At 36.0% G+C, this 21,419-nt stretch overlaps 1 protein-coding gene across 1 annotated transcript in view; it reads right to left on the reverse strand.

Annotated features, from left to right (window-relative positions):
• Positions 1-3,911: 3,911 nt before the first annotated feature.
• Positions 3,912-21,419, reverse strand: part of LOC140242545 (xaa-Pro aminopeptidase 1-like) — a 48,954-nt gene continuing 31,446 nt past the window's right edge. Inside the window, exons 11-23 of the mRNA XM_072322286.1 lie at positions 20,460-20,575; positions 19,380-19,466; positions 17,994-18,059; positions 16,722-16,792; positions 15,347-15,427; positions 14,362-14,433; positions 13,508-13,568; positions 12,717-12,786; positions 11,880-11,984; positions 9,280-9,351; positions 7,703-7,779; positions 6,175-6,276; positions 3,912-4,447 (exon numbers count right to left, since the gene is read on the reverse strand). Of these exons, the coding sequence (XP_072178387.1) occupies positions 4,256-4,447; positions 6,175-6,276; positions 7,703-7,779; positions 9,280-9,351; positions 11,880-11,984; positions 12,717-12,786; positions 13,508-13,568; positions 14,362-14,433; positions 15,347-15,427; positions 16,722-16,792; positions 17,994-18,059; positions 19,380-19,466; positions 20,460-20,575 (1,172 nt within the window). The 3' untranslated portion in view covers positions 3,912-4,255. The remainder of the gene's footprint in view (positions 4,448-6,174; positions 6,277-7,702; positions 7,780-9,279; positions 9,352-11,879; positions 11,985-12,716; positions 12,787-13,507; positions 13,569-14,361; positions 14,434-15,346; positions 15,428-16,721; positions 16,793-17,993; positions 18,060-19,379; positions 19,467-20,459; positions 20,576-21,419) is intronic.

Genomic DNA, 21,419 nt, shown 5'->3' on the forward strand with positions numbered 1-21,419 from the left:
CCATCGTTGTTTTTGTTAGCGTTGTATTTTTCTTTGATATTACCTTATCTTAATTACGGAATTTAGATAACTAACTTATTAGATAAATTATTGTTATTGCAAAAAAAAAAAGTACTTCGTATTATTTGTGCGGCTTTGCCACGTTCCCATTTGATTCAGATTCATTGTTCACCAAATATAAGATTTTAAAACTTAAAAATTTGTTTCTTTTTCAACTGGGTCAGTTCATGTTCAATTACAACACAAATGCTCTTCCCAATACTTTTAATTCAATGTTTCCACGAAATCAATTTTCCATGATTATCCTACTAGGTTTTTTTTTTTCCATTTACCTCTTTTGAGAACCTTATTAGCTCAGAACGTATTTATTTATACCGGCCTTAAATTTTGGAATTCATTAAGTTCTGAAAAAAAAAAAAACCCTCCATCGTTATACACGTTAAAGCGTAATTTGATTTTTTTTTTTTTGGTTAAATTCTGGCTGAGATATTTATTTTCATTACCTATACAGATTACAGCAAACATGAGGTTCATCATCACTCATTGAATTCATCATTACGTAGTGAAAAACGGCATAACTAGGCAATGAAATACGGCATCCTATTTGCATAATCATGATAATTTTTACACAGCTGCGTGTAGTCACCAGCTGTTTGAAGTACCTCCTCAATTCTCTCTTCCGATTCTCTTGTTCAGCGTGTACGCATTCTTTCTCTTTTCTATCTCTTTCTTTCTTTCCTACTTTCCTTTCTTCCTTTAATTTAGTTTTCGTCCCATTCCGTTCAATTGTATCCCCCTCAGTTTAGTCATGTCATGTTGTTGTTTCTCTGTTGTTTGTTTCATTTTGTCTTAATTATTTTTTGTGTAATGTATTTGTAATTGTAGTAAGTATTTTTGAAGAAATTCTTGAGTGGTCCCCAATTCTACAAGCATTGCTTTTTAGTGGACCTCTCAGTTCTCTTTTTTTCTCCTCTAAACATAACTTTGTATTTTCCGGTATGTGTACATAATTTATCTTTATTAGTTTGTTGACTATTGTTTATCCTTCGTACTTTGTAATGTATACAATGTATATGCTTATAATGGAATTCCTGATTTACCTTATGTATTATGTTTTGTTGGAAGAAAAATGAGAATGAAATACTAGTAGATGAATTAAATTGAATGAATTGAAAACAACATTATTCTTGAAACGTTGAGATGCACTTAAGGATGTTTTTATATATGGTGCCTACACCGGTATAAGATCCTGAACCCTTGACCACGTTGCTAAGATTTAACGGACAAGTCCACCTTCATATACATGTGGACTATGGGTGAATGCAGCATTATTAGTAGAACACATCAGTGAAAGTTCGGGGAAATTCGGTCAATCCGTTCAAAAGTTATGAATTTTCAAAGTACGTGCGCAGTCACTGCTGGATGAGTACAGTGTATGATGTCACATGCGTAGAACTATAAGGAAAATATGAAGAAAATGTCACAAAAGTTTATTCATTTAAAAAAGTGCATATTTCCTCGACTTGTCACTGACATATGTCATGGGTAATATTATTCCCCGTGCCTTCTGAAAGAGGCGAGTCAAGGGTTCTTTTATTATGCGAGAAAAGTGAAAATATGTTGAATTTTCTTTATAATTGTTTTCTCTATATCGTTTTACACATGTGACGTCCCTAGTCTTCTCATCCAGCGGTGACTGAGCAGAAACTTCAAAAATTCATAACTTATGAACGGATTGTCCAATTCTATTCAAACTCTCACTGATGTGTTCTACTAATATTGCTGCATTCACTCAATCCACACGTCTATGAACATGATGAAGGTGGACTTGTCCATTAAAAAGCCAATATCAACTTTCTTGCACATAATTACTTCTTGCTGAAAGAGCACAATTCATTAATAAGTTTCTGTTATTTTTTACCACGTCGTCATTTGAAAAGTAATCAAGTACTAAAAGCAAAGAAAAACAAAATTACCAGTGGTCATTTGGTTACAAATTGTTCTTACGTGACTGACAATTAAACACACGAGAGTATACACGTCTTCAAAATAGTACCGATTGTAAACGTCATGAGTATTAGTCTTTATTTCTCACTCGACGTAGTCTTCAACATACAATGACAAATTTCTTTTGGACAGATAAATCAAAATTACAATCTTAGCAAGAATCATATCGTCATGTTATAACATGATGAATATCACATTTCGTCTCATTTTATACAGGATCAGAACAATCTCAGAATGCCAATAGCATATACGAACAAGTTGACATTATGTGGTGACAATTTTACGAAAGCACCATTATTATTCTTGCGGCTCATGGAGAAAAGAAAATCTATTTGTTGCTATCAAAGTCAAATAATTATTTGAAAATTTAAAATTCGAAATTTGAAATGTGAAATTCATGAATATATTTGTTGCAATTCAGCCGTTTGGCTACGAGAACATTAATTTCATCTAATAAACCATACCTACTAATATGGTGGAAACCATTGATTCATTGATTAAACTCCAATGCCCCGGGGTCATCCGCAAAGGGGAAAAGAGTGTTAAACTTTAATTACCAATTCCGCATCAGATATTACATACTTTTATCTGTAGGACTGAAAAGGTCATGGCTTGTCATTAAGAATTCCATAGATTTACAGAACTCTGGTCAAAGCCATGTCAATCATAGTATTCTTACATTGAATTGCTACAACTATATTTTGCCACATTTCATACTCATCAGCTTTACTTTATGATACATGATTGCTAATAAACTGTCTTTGCACTTTACTAGAGTGCTCTTGACTGACATGATTATAAGTTCGTAGAGCGAATTTAATCAAGTTTAGTTAGGAATTTATCAGAAAGAATGAAAAGTACTGCAACACTATACTTATCTTTCACCACCACATAAAGGAATAGGCCTAAAGATACAATAACATTGTTATGCATAGAGATGTAGCAATAATATTGTCCATTCAAGAGTAAAACATAAGGACGGCAATCAGCTCTTGTTCCACTTCTTTTGTTCACAAGTAATTGAATAATCCACATTCTTTATAACGTACTATAATTGACATGATGTTCAGCAGATTATGGGCACTGCACCCTGATTTCACCTGCCAACTTAACGCCATATTATAATGGACATATTGCTGTATTGTGATGCATGGAATGTTGCATTAATGTGCCTTGGTGCATCAATCATTTTCATAATGAACGACACACTTGCATTGATTTCATTTCTATAATCACTAAACAAAATAATTCTCCTTTCAGAAAATACTGAAACAGATGATGCGAGATAGATTCGTATTGATTAATTGCAAGTTTTTTTTTAATCTTTCATTTTAAATAGTATCAATTCCATAATGCAAAGCATTCAACTATACATTTTGATATACCCAGATGGCAGTTACTGACACGCATATAGCTGAATCAGACAGAATCAACTTTCTTCTGAATTGATTGTCTTAAACTGTCTCTGGCAGGAAAAAGTTTTGGCTAAAACTGGTTAACCCTTCAGTGCCAATGAGCCAAATATAATGTGCACCAATTTCACATATAAAGCTATGGGCAGGTAATGAAATTGGCACACAGAGGGTTTATAAAGAGAAATAGATACGCCTTCATATAGATTGAGGAATTGATAGACTGGAAGGCACATAGTATACAATGATATGCAACGAGTATAGGGTATATAGATAGTCAGATGTATATATAGTGAAAAGGGCTTATTGCCACTTGGTCTAATATCAGATGGTCTACTTCCAAGTTCGTATCATGCCACTACGGCTAGACTCATTTAGTCTACTATCAATTTCGTCTAATGCCCGTTTGGTTTAATCCTTACTTGGTCTAATGTCCAGTTTGGCTATTTTATCATTTCGTCTAATGACCAGATGGTCTAATTACAATTTTTGTCTCCTTGGTTCTTTTTTTTTCCATTTTGTCTTATAACTGTGCGTATTAGAAGAAATGGGTACAGCCCATCTAAAAATAGACCAACTGTTAAAGAGGCTAAGTGGCAATTGGACTACAAGGTCATTAGACGAACTGGTTAGGAAGACGAAACGGGATTAGATCAGATCACGTGGGTTGAGACTAAACAGCTATCAAGCAAAGTAGGAGTAGACCAAGTGATAGATTCCAATGAAAAGACAGAGACAGATTGAGATAGACAGACAGATACACAGACCGATTGAAAAGGGGCAAATAGAAGACCAGTCCATAGACATCTATGTGCTCTGAGTCAGTTTAGAACCCATTATTGGAAGAGAAGAGTGGAGAGAGAAGCGGCACACAAGACGACCAGTGACGTGGCGAGGCTAGGCGGAGCCGAACCGGTCGTCGGGTCCACGTACTCGGTCTTGCTCATCACCCACGCCATCTCATCCTCCGTAAGCTCTGGGCCGATGAACGTTCTGATCCTCTCGTTGTACTCATTGTAATACTCGATCTGGATACGATGACGAAAACAGACCCAAAAAGAATGAAAAAATACACCGAAAATCTGGTTAATGGACAGTTATTCGAGTCAATTCAATTTTTCCAACAAAGAATCAAATTTATCAGCAAATTCAAGAAGAAGTGTGTTACATACTATGTTGTGTGTGTGTGTGTTTTTTTTTTTTCACGGGCATATAATTATTGTTATCAGAATAAAAGAGGGCGCGAGGAATATTGTAGCGAATGAAATGCAAATTACATTGTATTTTGTTAATGCAATAGTTATCTTTTTTAAGACATGCAGTGATTCAACAATCGTCTTGAGAGACGCCATCTGATTCATAATATTTTCTATGATATTTTTCAAAGTCACATCAGATTTATTCGCATGGCTAAAAAAAAATAAGAAAAATGTCTTTCTGATGTGCTCAATGAAATCAAATATCAGCCAAAGTACAAACAGAGAGAACTTTTCGGGTGACATGAGCCCTCGTATCAACTTAAAGGATACCCCGGATGATTTTTACATTTGAACATCTATCTAAAATTTGTTTTACTGAGGACAGAGTTTCAGAATTTATGATAATCGGAATAAAGAAGAAGAATATTTTCAAAATTTATAACAAATTGCCATGAACAAGGATGATGACATGGCAGGGTCACAATAACAATGCGTGAGTTCGGGCTCAAGGAAGCAGAACAAAAGAAGAAGGCATGCATAGATTATACACAGGTGAACTCGCAAGCAAGCAGTATTGTAAGGAATTACATGCTGCTACATTTCTGAAATATGTGAACCTCCTATGTCATCATCCTTGTTCAGTGTAATTTGTTTAAGATTTTTCAAAGTATTGTTTCTCTGCTCTTCAAGAACCATGATAAATTCCACAAATCTAAACATGGAGCTGTTTATATATGTATTACATGATGTGAAATTATGAAAATCGTCTGGAATGCCCCTTTAAGCCTCCTCTGAGTCCTTTGAGTGATAATTGGCACGAAAAAAACTCATAGCACAGGACACACTGTCCAAAGTCACTGGCACAAAAAGGATTGAAAGAGCACTTGAACTCTGACATTCATAGACCGACGTCGAAGTATAGGCTGGCCGGTATGTTGATACGAACCCCTCTTCAATAGAACATGATTTAATGGGTGCATCATATAATATGCCACTTTAGTAACGTAATTGTTTGTATAATATTCCCCTTGGTAAAGAGACATCTGATCCACCTATGCATACATTGACTACAATTACAATCTGAAAGAGGGGGAGATTGCTCGTGGGAACGTTCTGATTGTAAGGAAGAGCAGTGTAAGTATATATGTATATATATATATATATATATATATATATATATATAAAACAAATAGGAAGAAAGATAGATAGGTAGATAGATAAATAAATAGACAGATATAGGTACATACGGGTTGGTGAAAAGAATTATAATTATAGACAGAAAGATAGATAGACAGATAGGTATAGATGATAGATAGATAGATAGATAGATACACAAAGAGAAAGAAAAGGAAGCGTTATATTTTATTTGTTCGCTTTCATTTTCAACAATTAACAAAACATATCATGCAAAAGAAGCAATTTACATAATTCTCAATTATGTTGAAATACATTATTGTAACACATTATGATAGGTTGCAAAGCAAAGATTCATATATTTATGATCAAGTTTTGATAGATCTAAATATGGTTATTGCTAAACTTCTTGGACCCATCACCTGTTTCTGAGTCATCAGGGAGAAGTCGATGAGGTTGGGCTCGAAGGGAACAAAGGAGATCATGTCAAAGGTCATGTACGTGTAGGCCGGCTCGAAGTGGTGCTAAACATGGAAAAGAGACAAAAAGAGAATAAAGGTCTTCAAAGATCACCTTACTTTTCTGTTTCAAATTTGTTCGTTTGATTAAAACCACTCATCTCAGGAGTTGAAGCATACTAACAGGCTATATACGGCCGTGTTTAATGTTTTTGAGTAGGATAACTACGCTTTGACAATTTATTGTAATGTGAACGCGCGGGGCGATATAGCAATAAAAGACTTCGGCGTATTCAAAACGGTAGTATATGTTGGAGCGATGCTCAGCTGAGAATATGAATATACTTTAGGATAAGGGTTAGAGTTCATTCAGTTACCATAACTATAAACCTAACCCCAATCCTAAACTGAGCAAACTCCAACCCTAATCTAAAGCATATTCATATCCTCGGCTGGGCATCGCTCCAACATACAGACATAATTATCCTACACCGTTCAAAACCGAACAACTCCCATCGTGATATAGGATGTAAGAATGTTGTGCTTGGAGCATGCTTGCGCCGTTGAGCATCTCCCCTACTCAAACAGTTACACTGGTTGCTCGTACACAAAACAATCACACATAGAATATGTTCGCTTGTTGTTGTATTCTACTGTTTTTTTTTTCAATGCGTAAGTGATTCTTCTCATAAACGATTTTCATGAATCTTAATCACAAGTCACACTCTTCATGCTCTTCAGCCCGCCGTTCAAACTACTATAGTACGAATTACGCACTGCTGCCATGGATACTATAATATGTGGTGCCCCAGATACCACGTGTAATAACAAAGCGAGGTGATCGTAGCTTTTCAATTTGTGGATCAACAGGAATTGACTGCCAAAGGAGCTTGTGTTCGTGTTTGTTTGGTTTTTTTTTAGCTCGATATTACAATTTTACAACTATGTAAAGACTATCAATCAGAATCATAATGGAAGTGTGCTTTTAAAATCATGCTATCATTATTGCTATCAAATTACAATAAATTATTATCAAATGGGTACTTCATTGTGACTGGAGACATTTGCACGATACTTGCACTTGCATAAAAAATTGCAAACAAAAATGAACGTTCCGAAGTATCTCTCATAACTTGCTTTCAAAACATTGTGTAAGAGACCACGTGATGGATACCTCGCCGATGACACTCACTGGAAATACACGTGAAATCACCCGTTCCATCATCATCATGATGATTAGCACTTCATCAGTTATAGGTGTGAAGGTTTGTATCTGGATGGAATCTCGACTCAGTGTACGTTTTGTTTTGTTTTCATTCGAGTAGCATGCATGTACATGTAACACTTAACATTAACATTGCACAATAGATTTGCCAAGTTGAAGCATGAATGCACGAATTGGGACACCTCTGTCTGTATGAATTCGATTACAATCGCGCAAGACATCATCTCTATAAATCCATATGCGATCTAGAGCTCAGTGACGTCTTACCTGTGTCTCAGCTTCCACGGCGTACATGACGTTTTCGAGTCGGATACCGAACTCCCCGTCTTCGTAATATCCAGGTTCTGACAGAGGAAACAATAAAGTTTTCAAAAGTTTTAAAACTTGATTGGAAAGTAGCCTGAGTTTAAGTTTTGCCTTTGTTTCCTGAATGCATTATGTTTGTTTAAAGATACTAATATTGTTTTTATTGTTTTAACCCAACACAACCTGAGCACACGTACAGTACACTAGTTTATTATGTAATTCATGATTACCCAACTAAAAACATTGATTATCCTCTTAACTGTTAACAGAATGTTGTCGCTGAAATCTTTGTTTTGTCAATACTACTTGATTTACACCAGCATAGACGGTTAAATTCCTGTAAAGAACACACAAAACCGTTGTCAAACTGACCCAGTTACTCATCAACGTCGGCCGGCTTTGAGTGAGTCAAAATTTAAACAGCTAGGTTTGGAGTCGTAGTGTAGTAAGTGTACCCAATGCGATCTTTGCTAAACCAAACTATTAGTGCCGTTCCAAACAGGAACAGTTTTCACAGATTTGCTCGAGTGCACTCGTTGACATTTCTCTTTGAAGTTTCTCTTCCGTGTCAGCTTCGGATGGTGATGAAAATTTCAAGACAGGGTTACCATCTTCAACTCCTACTCATTTTTATCTGAAGTTACCTATTTGTTTCATTGGGAAACTCTTGTCTGTTACTGCTCTTAGTCTGTCAGTGAAATAAAGATGAATTCTCACTATCTGCTCACGAAGCTAGCTGACTTTGGAGATTTGGAAATATGTAATTTGAAGACAAGGTAATTACCATCTTCAACTCCTACTCATTCTTATCTGAAGCCACCTTTTTGTTTCATTGGGAAACTCTTGTCTGTTACTGCTCTGTCACTGAAATAAAGATGAATTCTCGATCACTCTCTGCTCACGAGGCTAGCTGACTTTGAAGTTTTGAAAATTGGGTATTGAGATTTGGAAATGTGCAATTTGAAGACAGGGTAATTTACCATCTTCAACTTCTACTCACTTTTATCTGAAGTTACCTTTGTGCTTCATTAGGAAAATCGTGTCTTTTACTACTCTGTCAGCGAAATAAAGACAAATTCTCACTATCAGATTCTGCTCACAAAGCTAGCTGACTTTGAAGATTTGAAAATTCGGTATTGAGATTTGGAAATTTGAATGATTATTATAGGGTTTCATCGCCTTTTGTTCATAGAAGTAAGTAGATGAAAATTTTCTCAATCGCTTGCACACACGAAGATCTCTTCTCGATGAGTTATTTGGGAGTTCAGTGAAGTATAATTAGTTGGTTTAGGGTGGTCTATAACAGGGCATGAAACACCCCACACACCCAGAGCGATACTCCAAACTCACTCACCGTCAGAAAAGAACATGCCAAGATATATGGGCTCGTGGCGAGGACTGTACCCGAAGCTAATACTGGCCGGACCTTAAAAGCCGAAAGTCGGTAGAGTGTGGAACACAAGACAAAAAGCGAAGGTGTGAAAACATCATGCACATGCGCGAGCTAATCTAAAGCCATACGTATATTAGACACCTACCGTCGGAGAAAAACATATTAAGGTGTATTGGCTCGTGCTCCGGACTGTATCCCAAATTGATTCGACCAGGACCTGTTTGGGGCGAGATAAGCATGACGTTGCATGATGAGACCAAAACCATGTATGAGACGACAGAAATCTCATGTTACAGCACAGTCGCACGCCGGTAGGTATCATGATATTATTTTATTTTATATACGTATATGTAGACCCTAGGCCCTATGTGCATATTTCAAATCTAAATATCTCTTAAAGTTATCTCTTTTCTTTTTTTTTTCTTTTATAAAAAACAAGCCACAACGAAAAATATCGAAAGGAAATATGACAGGTTGAATTTTAGTGAGTACCTGCAGCATTTATATTCATACAGATATTCGCATTTGAGGAAATCCTGTTTTTCAGAATTCCAGATAAATGCTGTCCAGTTTTGCTCAAAATCTTCTCTAATCTTTGTGCATTGTGTTCACAGGGTGTATACTTTCCCTTCGCTTAAAGAAACAGTTCATTATACAAACCGGCGTGCGACCGTCAGAAAATAGCATTATGAGAATGGAAATGAAAACATACCTTCGTTCAAGAACCAATATGAAAACAGTACAAATACAATGAGTTACTGTTTCACTTCGAGGGAAATTCTCAAGATGAAATCAGAAAACAAACAACAAGTAGAAATTTAAAGGAATGGTACAGTTTCGGTTGAGATTGAGTTTGAGGTTTCCAACATCTTTTGATGATTATTTTTTGAGATAATGAAAAAAAAATTCTTCTGAAATGTGAAAGATCATATCATTCTATAGAGTAATTCAAATTTTTTTTTGATGAAAATTGGTTTTGAAATGGCTGAGATATCCAAAACAAAGCGATCCCACTGTGGGTGGGACCGCTTTGTTTTACTTTGTTTTTGGATATCTCAGCCATTTTTTTAACCGATTTTCAGCAAATAAATTCTGAATATCTCTCAGATGCTTTGTAACATTTAATAAAATGGTTTCTATAAGTATCTAAAAAAAAGTTAAAAGCTGAATCCTCACCTCAATCAATAATTCACCATCCCTTTAAATACAAAAGTGATAATGTGTTAGCTACTGGCTCGCCCATTGTTAGAGATAGAACCACGTAATAACTTTTGTATGGAAGATATCATTCAAATTCATCTAAACGGCGGCCTCTTTACTCTTTAAAAAAATGAATAAATGAATAACATGGAACATAGAACTTGCTGGTTTAAAGAGAGGAAATGAGAAATAGAAATAACGTCAGCCATACTTCAGCAATAGTTGGGTTGAGCTTAGTAATCTAATTTACATCACGGAAGACCAATGACCGAAGGATATCACGTCGCGTTTGCGCGCTCTTTGGAAGCGACTTTACTGAAGAGCAAACATGATACGCGCAGTCAACACACGGATGTTATACAAAAACATGAATACACCTGTCTTGTCGACAATAATGAACGTGATAATACACATTTGATCACGTGAAGGACTGATGACAAGGGACAGAATGAGATGAGATGAGAACACATAAATAAGAAAATGGATGCATGGAATGATGAATACATTCGTTGCAGCTAGCGACTTGCAATGAGATGCCAACGCATGCAGTTGCAGTAAAAAGCGCGCGTTTGATATACAGCAGAGGGTGTATACGGTATAGGACAAAATAAAAAGGAGTTTGTTTGACATGTATATAGAAAAGAGATCGTCTATAATTTTCTTATATAAATGTAGTGCAGCGAACAGAAAATTCATATATATTGAAAATATTTAAATCGAATAGTGTATACGTGTATGCAGTACATTATCACTTCACAAATATATTTTTCACGAATCCATGCATAATTCATTTATTCATTCATTCCCTCCGGTTTTTTTTTTTTTTTCATTTCTAAACAATACACATGGATAACACAAAGTCAAAATAATAGTATATTCTTGCATCATAGTATCACATGAACAGTATTTAGGAGTACATCTTGTTTCATTAAAGGACTTGATGGAAATGAAAATTGAGAAGCTGCTAAAAGGCGAACTTGTACAACGTTGTATAGTGTAGTCCCCTCACTTACTACACATTTTGTTTATGATACTAATTTGTATACATTTTGTTATGATGACGTTGATCACGTTATACAGAATCCTTAAAACCAACTGAAAACAAGTTTTAAAAAGCCTAATGGAAGCCATAACAAGCATCAATTCAATTACTGAATCCATGATTTTTTTTGTTATTATTTCTTTGTTATTATTTCTTTTGCGAGATCGATCCACTTGGGCGCTCACACTTAAATACAAAATAAAATCAAACAGCGAAGATATCAACAGTTTCACTAATAATAACAGAGTTAGGACATTTGATTTACCCAACATATTTTTAGTAATAACATCCACCATCCACTGTCTAACCCTTTAGTATGATAGTCAGTGCTTCTGTTTTTCTTGAGTAAAGCCTGATATTTTTGTCAGTACACGTGTATTAGAAGACGCAGTACTTTCATGTCTTAGAATGCATAATACACATGACAGTCCTCTTACTGGCAAAACAGTCACCTTATATTGTCGCTGTAAAAATGTACAGCAACATTACGAATGTGTATTTACCTTCGTGAACATTGAGGTAGTGGCCAATACCGTGTCCTGTTCCGTGTTTGTAATCGAGGCCGTTCTCAAAGAGGGGTTGGCGAGCACGGATGTCGAGTTCACGACCTGGGATCGAGATCGCCGACGACAGGAAAATCTCAGATAAACAGGTACATCACTTGGCAGCCATATTTTGTTTGTTCAAATAGTTTGTTTGCTTGATTTTTGTTGCATACAAAAGCACAAGAGCACACATGCACCCGCGTAAATAAAGTAATTCCCCCGAACTTATAAAGAGGATGTTTGCATCAGCTGTCATTAGCTCTCCACCAGTGGCAAACTTGCAGTGAGTTCAAAATGTCAACTTTGTCAACTTTGAGGATTGACACTTGTGTCATGTTTGGACTGGGGGGGGGGGGGGGATAGAAATGGAAGAATGTGGCAGGAGGTGAGCAAATTAAAAGAAATAATTAGAATTAGAGGAGGGGAATTAAAGAAGCTAGTGATGCAAAGGTTTCAACCAGAAGAGCAGGCTGAAATCGCTTGAAGTCAAACCTGTTTTTATAGAGACCACCATTTTATTTAAATTAAAAACTCTGTTTCTTCAGTTTAGCAAAAACCTGTCTGTAACCTGTTTATAAAGACGTCCTATTTTTTTTTTGTTCTGTCTCCCTCAGATGGTCTTTGTTAACAGATTTCGCTGTAGTACCGATAGTTAGTGACTTTATCACACACACAGACACACACAGACACACCCACACACACACACACACATACACACCAAAAATGTAAAAAGAAATGTACTACGTGTACCAGGAGGACAAATACATAATAAACACAATTTTCTGTACCACTTACCGTATACGTTGGTTCTCCAAACAGCAGTGACAAGATCAATGTGACCCATTAAAACTCTGGTGTAAGCTTCCTATAAACGAAAGGGGGAAGAAGGGAGAGAGAAAGGGGGTGGGTGGCGAAATATTCTAAAATTCGAAACGAGGGAAATGAAACAGTATTATGTCTGATACTGGTGAAAGGAAGAGGAAAAGGAAACCCAAATATGTATGTGGGAAATACGCAGCAACATTTGCAGAACAATTCGGAGAAAATTGAGGAAAATTGGGCAATTCGTTAAAAAGTTTAGCGTTTGAAATTCCTGAACCGGAAATCGTTAATTGGATGAGAAGACTATACGTATGGACAACAATTTGAAGAAAATGTGATAAAAACTCAATACATCTTTTACTAGTCTAACATAACGAAAGAGCACTAGACTTCACGCCTCTTTTAGAAAGCTTGCAATGGAAATATTACCCTAAAAATTTTGATAACCTTGTCAGTGACATGTTGAGCAAATGTGTATATTTCTCATTAAAAATGAAATTTTGTGGAATTTCCTAGTCTCTTTTTATTTGCCGCTAGTATACTCCGAATAAAGACTTATTCATTTGTTCAGATGGAATAGCTATTTCATGCCCTTCCGGCTAACTATTTATGAAGATAAGTTATGCCACAGCTAATACCGTTTTCACAAAACACTTCGTTCACGGCGACGCTTCCACGTCGTGTTGGTGCCTACATAAATCCTTGTCAATTCTTTATCCGAGTTATATGTTTCTTTTCGAACAACTTTATACCGATGCGCTTACCTTCATGAAAGCCGTCGGCTCACCAAAATGGAAGGAGCGTGTGATGTCACATGTTCCCTCACTGTGTTTTAAAAGGACATGAAACAAACAAAAAATATGCCCCAGTGCTCTGGTAACAAGAATACACGCGCCAGTCTCATGTCGAAGGGCTTGTTTGTTGTTGTTGTTGTTTTTAGACTATTACATCGTATTCTAATCTTCTTTAATCAGCTGACAGGTATGGTCTATTGTCATTAGACTGAAAGTGTATACTCTTCCAATCATTAAAATTGATCTCATCTAAGAGAGTATAGTTTCAAACGAACGCATGACAGAATTTGCATCACAGTTTTCTTCATAAAAATACAACACTTATTCATGAGACTTCATGAATAAGTGATACTGATCGCAAACAAAAAATATAATGCAAAGTAAATGGTGACGTTATCACTTGGCAAATCGTCATTGATCTACACACAAAATTTTGCCTATCTTAACTTTCTTTTAAAGTTGAATCACAATGAAGAAATGGATCTTCCACACCGTCTGTTGTCTTTCGTATTGGAATGGTAATGGAAACGTAGTCTTTTTTATCAATATCTGAATAATCGGAATTTGCTTTGATCTATTTCGTTTTTAAATAGCAGAAAAATAAAAAGGTATGAGCGCACTGTCTCTTTTAAGTATTAAAGAAGCCCTTTGACATTGTTTGAACATAAATGCTACGCCATTCCAATGGTTGACTGTCAAAGAATGGAGTTAGCCGACAGTTCCTCAGATTAACGCTATTCCTATGGTTACTGTTCATACTAAATTCATTTCTGTGGGTTTAAAAGACTGATGGGAATGATACGAGTGAAGTTCTATTCTCTTACTAGTACTGTCCGCCTGAATCGAGCAGGAAGATTCCCTGGTTTGTGATTGCTGTGTTGGTTTCCTCTGACGACCTTAGAGTGGTGTAAAAACAGAAATGAAACAATTACCCGAGGTTGTCAAACAACATGCAACTTAAGATTAAGATCATACACGCATCCACCAATAAGATAAACACAATTATTTGGTACATGATTATTCAAAGGAATTTATCACAGCATATAACTAGCAATCATCGTGGTCGACTTAACTTAACTTCTAAGAACGGAAAGGAGCGCATTTACAATGCACTATAATGATAAATTATGCGATGGACAATTTGGACGAGGAGAAAAAGAACTAATCAAAATGAACATGTCAAAATTTGATACACTAAAATTGTACGCTATGCACTGTTAAATGCATGTAAAAGCCACGTTTATCAAATTTAAGGCTTAAATCTTTAATTTCATTACATCAATATAGGGATACCGATAATGATGACATTTCATCATATTTGAATAATTATATATTTCATTACTTTTGATACTTTCCTTCTCGTTACTTTTATGATAAATCATCATTATCATTATCATTGGTATCCGTATACGCACACAGCGGTATAAGGGTCATCATAATCATCCAATTTATGGTTTATCCACCATCACAACTATGATCTTAACACATTCATTATCATCAGTATTAAGGTCATTAGCACTATCTTAACACTCCGTTCGGTCTTCCGTATTATCAGGTTCTGTCTTCACACAGAACAATAGAACAACAGCTTTAGATCCGCGGAGCGAACGGTAAGACATCGCTAATTAGGCCCCCCCCCCCCCCCAAAAAAAAAAAAAAAAAAAAAAAAAAAAGTGTTCTGCACATGCGCCAGGCAGCTGTTTCCATTGTCCAACCCGGGAGGCTGTGTCGACTTAGCGTCGGCGTCGCAGATCTAAATTGTCGACTTCTGACGGAAGTGTAGTAGAAGCAACGGCGAAGTTGACTTACGTGTAATGGATAACCGCACCGTTGGGCCCGAAGGAGGAGATTGTTCCAAAACTGAGGCCGGCAAACGTGTCTGACACTGCCCTTTAGGAAATGAATGAATAGAAAAAAAATGAAAGAATGAATAAGCATGCAATAATCAAAATATACGCACTCAAATATCTTCAAATATATAGATAGATCAACACTCCTAAAATATCCTAGTCAGAACTGACCCGGAACTGGGACCGTTGGGGTCACACACCGTTCCGGTCAAAAATGACTAGGAATTTGGTCATGAAGACCCCGAATGGGGTCACCCTGACCCAATTCATGACTCTGAATGGGTCATATCTAACTCCATTCCTTGTCATTTCTGACCCGGAACGGTGTGTGACCCCAACGGACCCAGTTCTGACTAGGATGTTTTAAGAGTGAAGAAGTAAGTAATTGATAAATTAACCAAATTAGAAATAAAACATTTGAAATACGTAAATATATATTTTGTCTCACACGTAACATGGATATATATTACTGTTGTTTGGAATCTTTAATTATGTATTAATTTGGCCTATATTGATAAAAAATTCTCCTTAATGATTTTGACTGACTTTACTTCATCCAATAAGATTTTTGGTTTAACGTAGTTCCGTACGATTAAATTTCTGTATCATTTATTTCCAGATAAACTTCAATATGGTGTGGCATGAGTTTCTCATCTAAGAAATCAAATTTTTTTTTCGAGATATGAAGTACAGAACATAGGAAACTAAATTGGATGGCTAGCTTTTTTCAAGTGATTGAAAAATTGCCTTGCATCGACGTAAGATCATGGTTACTGCTAGAACACTGATTAATTCAGTATTTATTTACTTGCGTCGATGAAGGGCAATATTTGTCAGTCATTTGCTATAAAAACAACTCGACGCAAGTATTCCAATAATTTTAACTCTTTAATTTCAGTACCTTACAATCTGTGACGATGATGATGAGTTGTCAAACTTTTCCCATCATTCCTTCACCCCCACCTCTAAAACCTTAGTTTGGACCCGTTGACAATTTTTGCTACTGATATCAATACCGCATAACGTAAGGATTTCTTCCTTTTGTTGTTTTTGCAAGAAATCGACAAAACTGCCCAAGGGACAAACAGAAAAAAAAATCATGAAGTCAAGGACGCCGTTTTTATTTGGTCTTTCTCAGCTTCCAGGAGAGACTTTGTTGTTATTTTCTTTGATGATGCCATTTCACTTATGGCTTCCTAGCAGTCGCCCAAACTATTATCAATACAGTTTTTATCGAGTCGGTAAAGCTTATTCTTGACTCGGAAATCATCCAATACGAAGTCGTCATTCTGAAAGTGAGGTGAACAGAAAAATTAATCCCATATCATACTTACTGTCTGAATTCGACGGCCTTGTCCATTACGATCAGTTCACTGAGTTCGTCGATGTTGCCGTTCTCTTTATCCTACCGGAATATAAAATGACGACGACACGTAGTCAATGACCGTGCATCTGATTGTTGCGATAATATCAGGCCCGTAACTGGGGGACCTCCCCCCCTCCTGTTTGAAAGGGGGCTTGTAGTGGCACCTTTTGCTTGTCAGCCGATGGAACCCGGAAGTGGCACGAGAAACGAAAAGATTACCCAGAGGAGCCCTTTTTTTTTTCTTCTCCTGTTTTTTCTTCTTTTTTTTTTGCTTGTCAGGTGATCAAACCCGGAAGTGGTCCATTTTTTCTAATTCTGAACCCCCCCCCCCATAAAAGTCCTACTTACGGGCCTGAATATTTCCACTGTATGGTATAATACACCCGATTTCAGAGGTCATACATTAAAGGCGTATGAGGTGGTGTGCGAAAACTTAAATAATCAAATGGCAGCAGAAATTCATTCATGGTGTATTTCAATGCTATGTGGCAATGAGTCGTTTCAGTATTAGCTTTGTTACAGTTAGGTTTAAGTATGTAGGGGTCAAATCATTCAGAGAGGAAGTGCATGCGCTTCGAGGAACATTTACATTTTTTTTTTTTCATTGGTGTGAAATCAATGGTGACATAGAGAAACAGTTACATGTGATTACATACAACTGATTTAATGAAGTGAATATTTCATTTCCACTCGAATTGTACCCAGTGTTGTATTTTCGACATATACCCATGACAATGGAAAGTAACATCTTTTTTTAATGCAGGATACAAAGACAATGATAATATTACATAACACATGCCACAAAATAATCACCATGCTAATTGCCTTTCTTGGTAAGATTTTGTTGTTGTTGTCGTTGTTGTTGTTGTTTGTTGTTGTTGTTGTTGTTGTTGTTATAGGCAGACCCAACGGTAAATATTCTAATTTAAGATTTTTGCTCGTTGTTGTCGACCGGAACTATTGTTTGATTCTTTTTAACTGATTTCAGACATAACATCTTTATTCCTCAAAATGTCGCATTTGCAAAAGTAAGTGATTACAACTAGACACTATAATACAATTTATTGGTATTCGATAAAAAAAAAGACATCGTTGCTCACACATTGTCTCTCTTCCTTTAGTGTGGAAATACCTTTTTACAGCCTTGAATAATTCCCTGAAAATCACTCGGAGCGAAATGAAACAAAGACAATTATTGTCAAAACAATGAACGAATGTTTTGATGAGTGAAAACCCTTACCTCCAGACTATCCATAGTTTTTTGTAGCCAAGTTCCAAGCTTGCACAGGGCTATAGAGTCGTATTTCTGCAGAAAGAGAAAGGAGAGAAAGAGATGAAAGGAAAATAAGAATTAATATGAGAGGACTACTACATACAATAATAAGAAACTAGAGAAAGAATTAAAAATTGATATCCCCAAGAAGCAGAACGCAAAAGACAAATAGACAATATTGACAATGTAGAATTAATTTGTACAACTGATCCTTTAAATGCTGTAAGTAAGTTCATGTACTATATTATGTATCGTGAAACCGTTTGATCTGCAGGAAGAACAACAAAGGAGCATACTCAATTATTCCAAAGAGATAGACATAGATAGAGCTTTTCAGCGATGCTCGCCAAAACTTGCATCATGAGTGACATTCCACTTCATTGTAGGATTGTACTCATATCACATGCTGGACGGATAGAACAATGACCAGTGATGACGAAAGAATAATTGTTAACAGAAATCATTAATTTTACCTACACTAGGTCAAACGTCCTTTGATGGCAGGCTGTTAGTGATAGTATAGCTGTACAATCTTTTCATAGTATACAAATAATACAAATTCCAGAGAACGTTATAACAAGAATTATCCACCCTCTGGTAACTTTTAAACAATCTGAAACGAGTATGTTTTGGACTGTTCCAAAGTTACAGAGGGTGGATAATTCTTACTAAATCTTGGCTGAGTAATGTTCATTTTTGTTTTAATGGTTACATCAATCCTTTTTATTTTTGATGTTACAACCTGATTATATTCATGCATTGTGCCGTAAAAAAATTGCCTTTCGTGAAAAATTAAGTACTCAATGAAATTGAATTGCAGCCGAGCACAGACGATTTTTACCCTAAAAATGAATAGTTAATGAGACAACTCGGCCAAAGATAGTTTCGGCAGAAAATTAACTTCCTGCAGTATTCGACACTTCGCGGGCCAATCCGGTACAGTGGATTTGACAAGGCTTTTGGAGATTACGGGAAGCCAACTGAATAAATAGTTATATGTACATGTATTTGAGCAGTCATAATCTCCAAGCGGTTGTTAGCACTTGTCATTAGTAAATTAACTTAGCTCCGCCGGGCATATGAGGCAAATGAAAGACTGGTCACTTGACTGCTCACAGCCAATCATTTGATTAGGATTAATGTCACCGTTTTATTCAAACTATGTACTGTTCAGTATTGCGTAGCCAGGCAATGGGGGTAATGCGCTTTGGAAATACGCGGAATGCGATTAAAAGAGGGCCTGTCTTAGACATATTGTTTTATAGATAAAATTCATATCGCTATGGAAACTAAATCCTTCCACAGGACGTCGACGTGGATATGACTTCAGAATGTGGCCGAAGTGTAACTCACATGGGCTAGCTTCATTCCCTCTACTTCAGTCGGGTTCTTCTGGGCCTTCATCAACAGTATGGGTGATGCTTGGATCAGTTGCTTTTCCTGTAATCACATAAAATCACGCACGTCGAGACAGATCATTATACTTTTATATGCACATGCATATAATCATGTGTATGTGTGTGTGTGTGTGTGTGTGTGTGTGTGTGTGTTCTGGCCTATGTATGTATTCATAGACCTACATGTTAAGTGTGCAAGCTCAAATGAATTTTCTAGATCAAAATGGGAATGCTAATTACACGGCAAACAGAATGATGCACCCAAGTGCAGCTTCTTCGGTCTCCAGTTTATAGATTAGAATTGCACGAGGAATAAGTTGCGGAATGCATAATCATAGTCCATCTGTCCATATAGAAAGAGTTTGTGGCGGAGAATGCGCTATGTAGTTTCTTCATTGCTATGGTGATTGCTAGAAGAAATATGCATCGCGACATTTATCCCCCTGAGCATGAATTAAATTCACAGTGCTGTACTATATACTACACGACCGTGTAAACGTAGATAATTTCGCGAAATCAGAGTTCACGCTACGAATATACTATACAGTTGACCAGTACCACGGCACAGAAAGGCAAAATTTTGAAGTGATGTTCAGCCGTCATTCGGACGTGCTCAAGCAGTGATGATGGAAAAAGTGATTCCAGTCTCAGTATCAAAAGTTCTACAAAACTAACACGATTTACCTATCTATCCGAATTAAGTCTATGGTTGTTATCACTGTTTTTATAACTATACCATTACCCTTATCAGCCTTCTTATCAGGATAATACCATCATCGGTATCTTAATTCATCATAATTATAATCATTAGCATCATTACCATTTCATTGCTTTGGGAAATATTATTATTTTTAATTCAATTGAATTAAATTCAATTCAAATTTATTCAATTTAGTTTAAACTAATTTAATTCAATTCAATTAAATTTATTTTAATTACATTTTCATATAATTATTGTCATAACTATTATTCTTAATAAAGCATTTTTCAATCTTTCTCACAAGAGTGAAGACTATTTTGGCGGGATCGTTCTTACCGCTGGAACAGACTGATAGATGAAATAGCTGCAGACGTCACTGAACCAAATCGTGTGTCCGTCAAGGTTTGGAAGATCAATGTCGAATTGTGTGTAATTCAGCACAGTGACACATACTGTAAAGGGACGTGCAATCATTTTAAAAGACAGACCGTCAATTATGTCGCTCTTATGACTCTGGAGATTCTGTATTAATTTTTGTTTGCATGAACACGCATGGAGACTTATTTTGGTATTATGCGTTCTTAAGAACTGATTATTATTATCATCATTATGACTATAATACCATCATTACAATCCTTATAATTAGGCCCTTTTATTACAATTATCATTAACACTATATTTTTGTTATCATTATCATATCATAATAATCATTATTATCATCATAAGAACGGTAAATTGATATCAAACATTACACATTTTGACTTTTTAACTTCTTCTATTATACTTTGAATGAGATAGATATGAATTCATGCAATATGCATTGTTCTGTTTTGTTTTCGTGTTGTAAAGTCATTATCACACTTCTGCTTTCACTGCATTATTAAAAAACAACAAGACGCACTATTTACTCATAAAATCTATGGATCATAAACATGCATGAAATCGTAAATGTTGGTTTCAAATCATATCTGGTGTCAACTTAGAGCCATTTCCATTGTGATCGTAATCATATTCTGAATAAGTATGGACATTTCAGCTTCGAGATAGTTCAGAGGAGCATGTTTGTATTTCGCCCATTTGGTGCAATACGGTACGTCACACTGATATTTGTAAAAAAAAAAAAAAAAGTATGATAAGCAAACTGCGATTTGTTAAAAACTCTACTCTATAGGGCAATTATAATGGAATAACGGCATGTACCTTTTCATACCAACAAGGGACTTTAAATATCACAATGATGAAAGAGATTTTAACAACTTAATATGTGACACATTGTGACTACGTTTCTTGGGCCAC

The sequence above is a fragment of the Diadema setosum genome, chromosome 19, assembly GCF_964275005.1.
Source record: "Diadema setosum chromosome 19, eeDiaSeto1, whole genome shotgun sequence".
In the NCBI taxonomy this organism is placed as follows: Eukaryota; Metazoa; Echinodermata; class Echinoidea; order Diadematoida; family Diadematidae; genus Diadema; species Diadema setosum.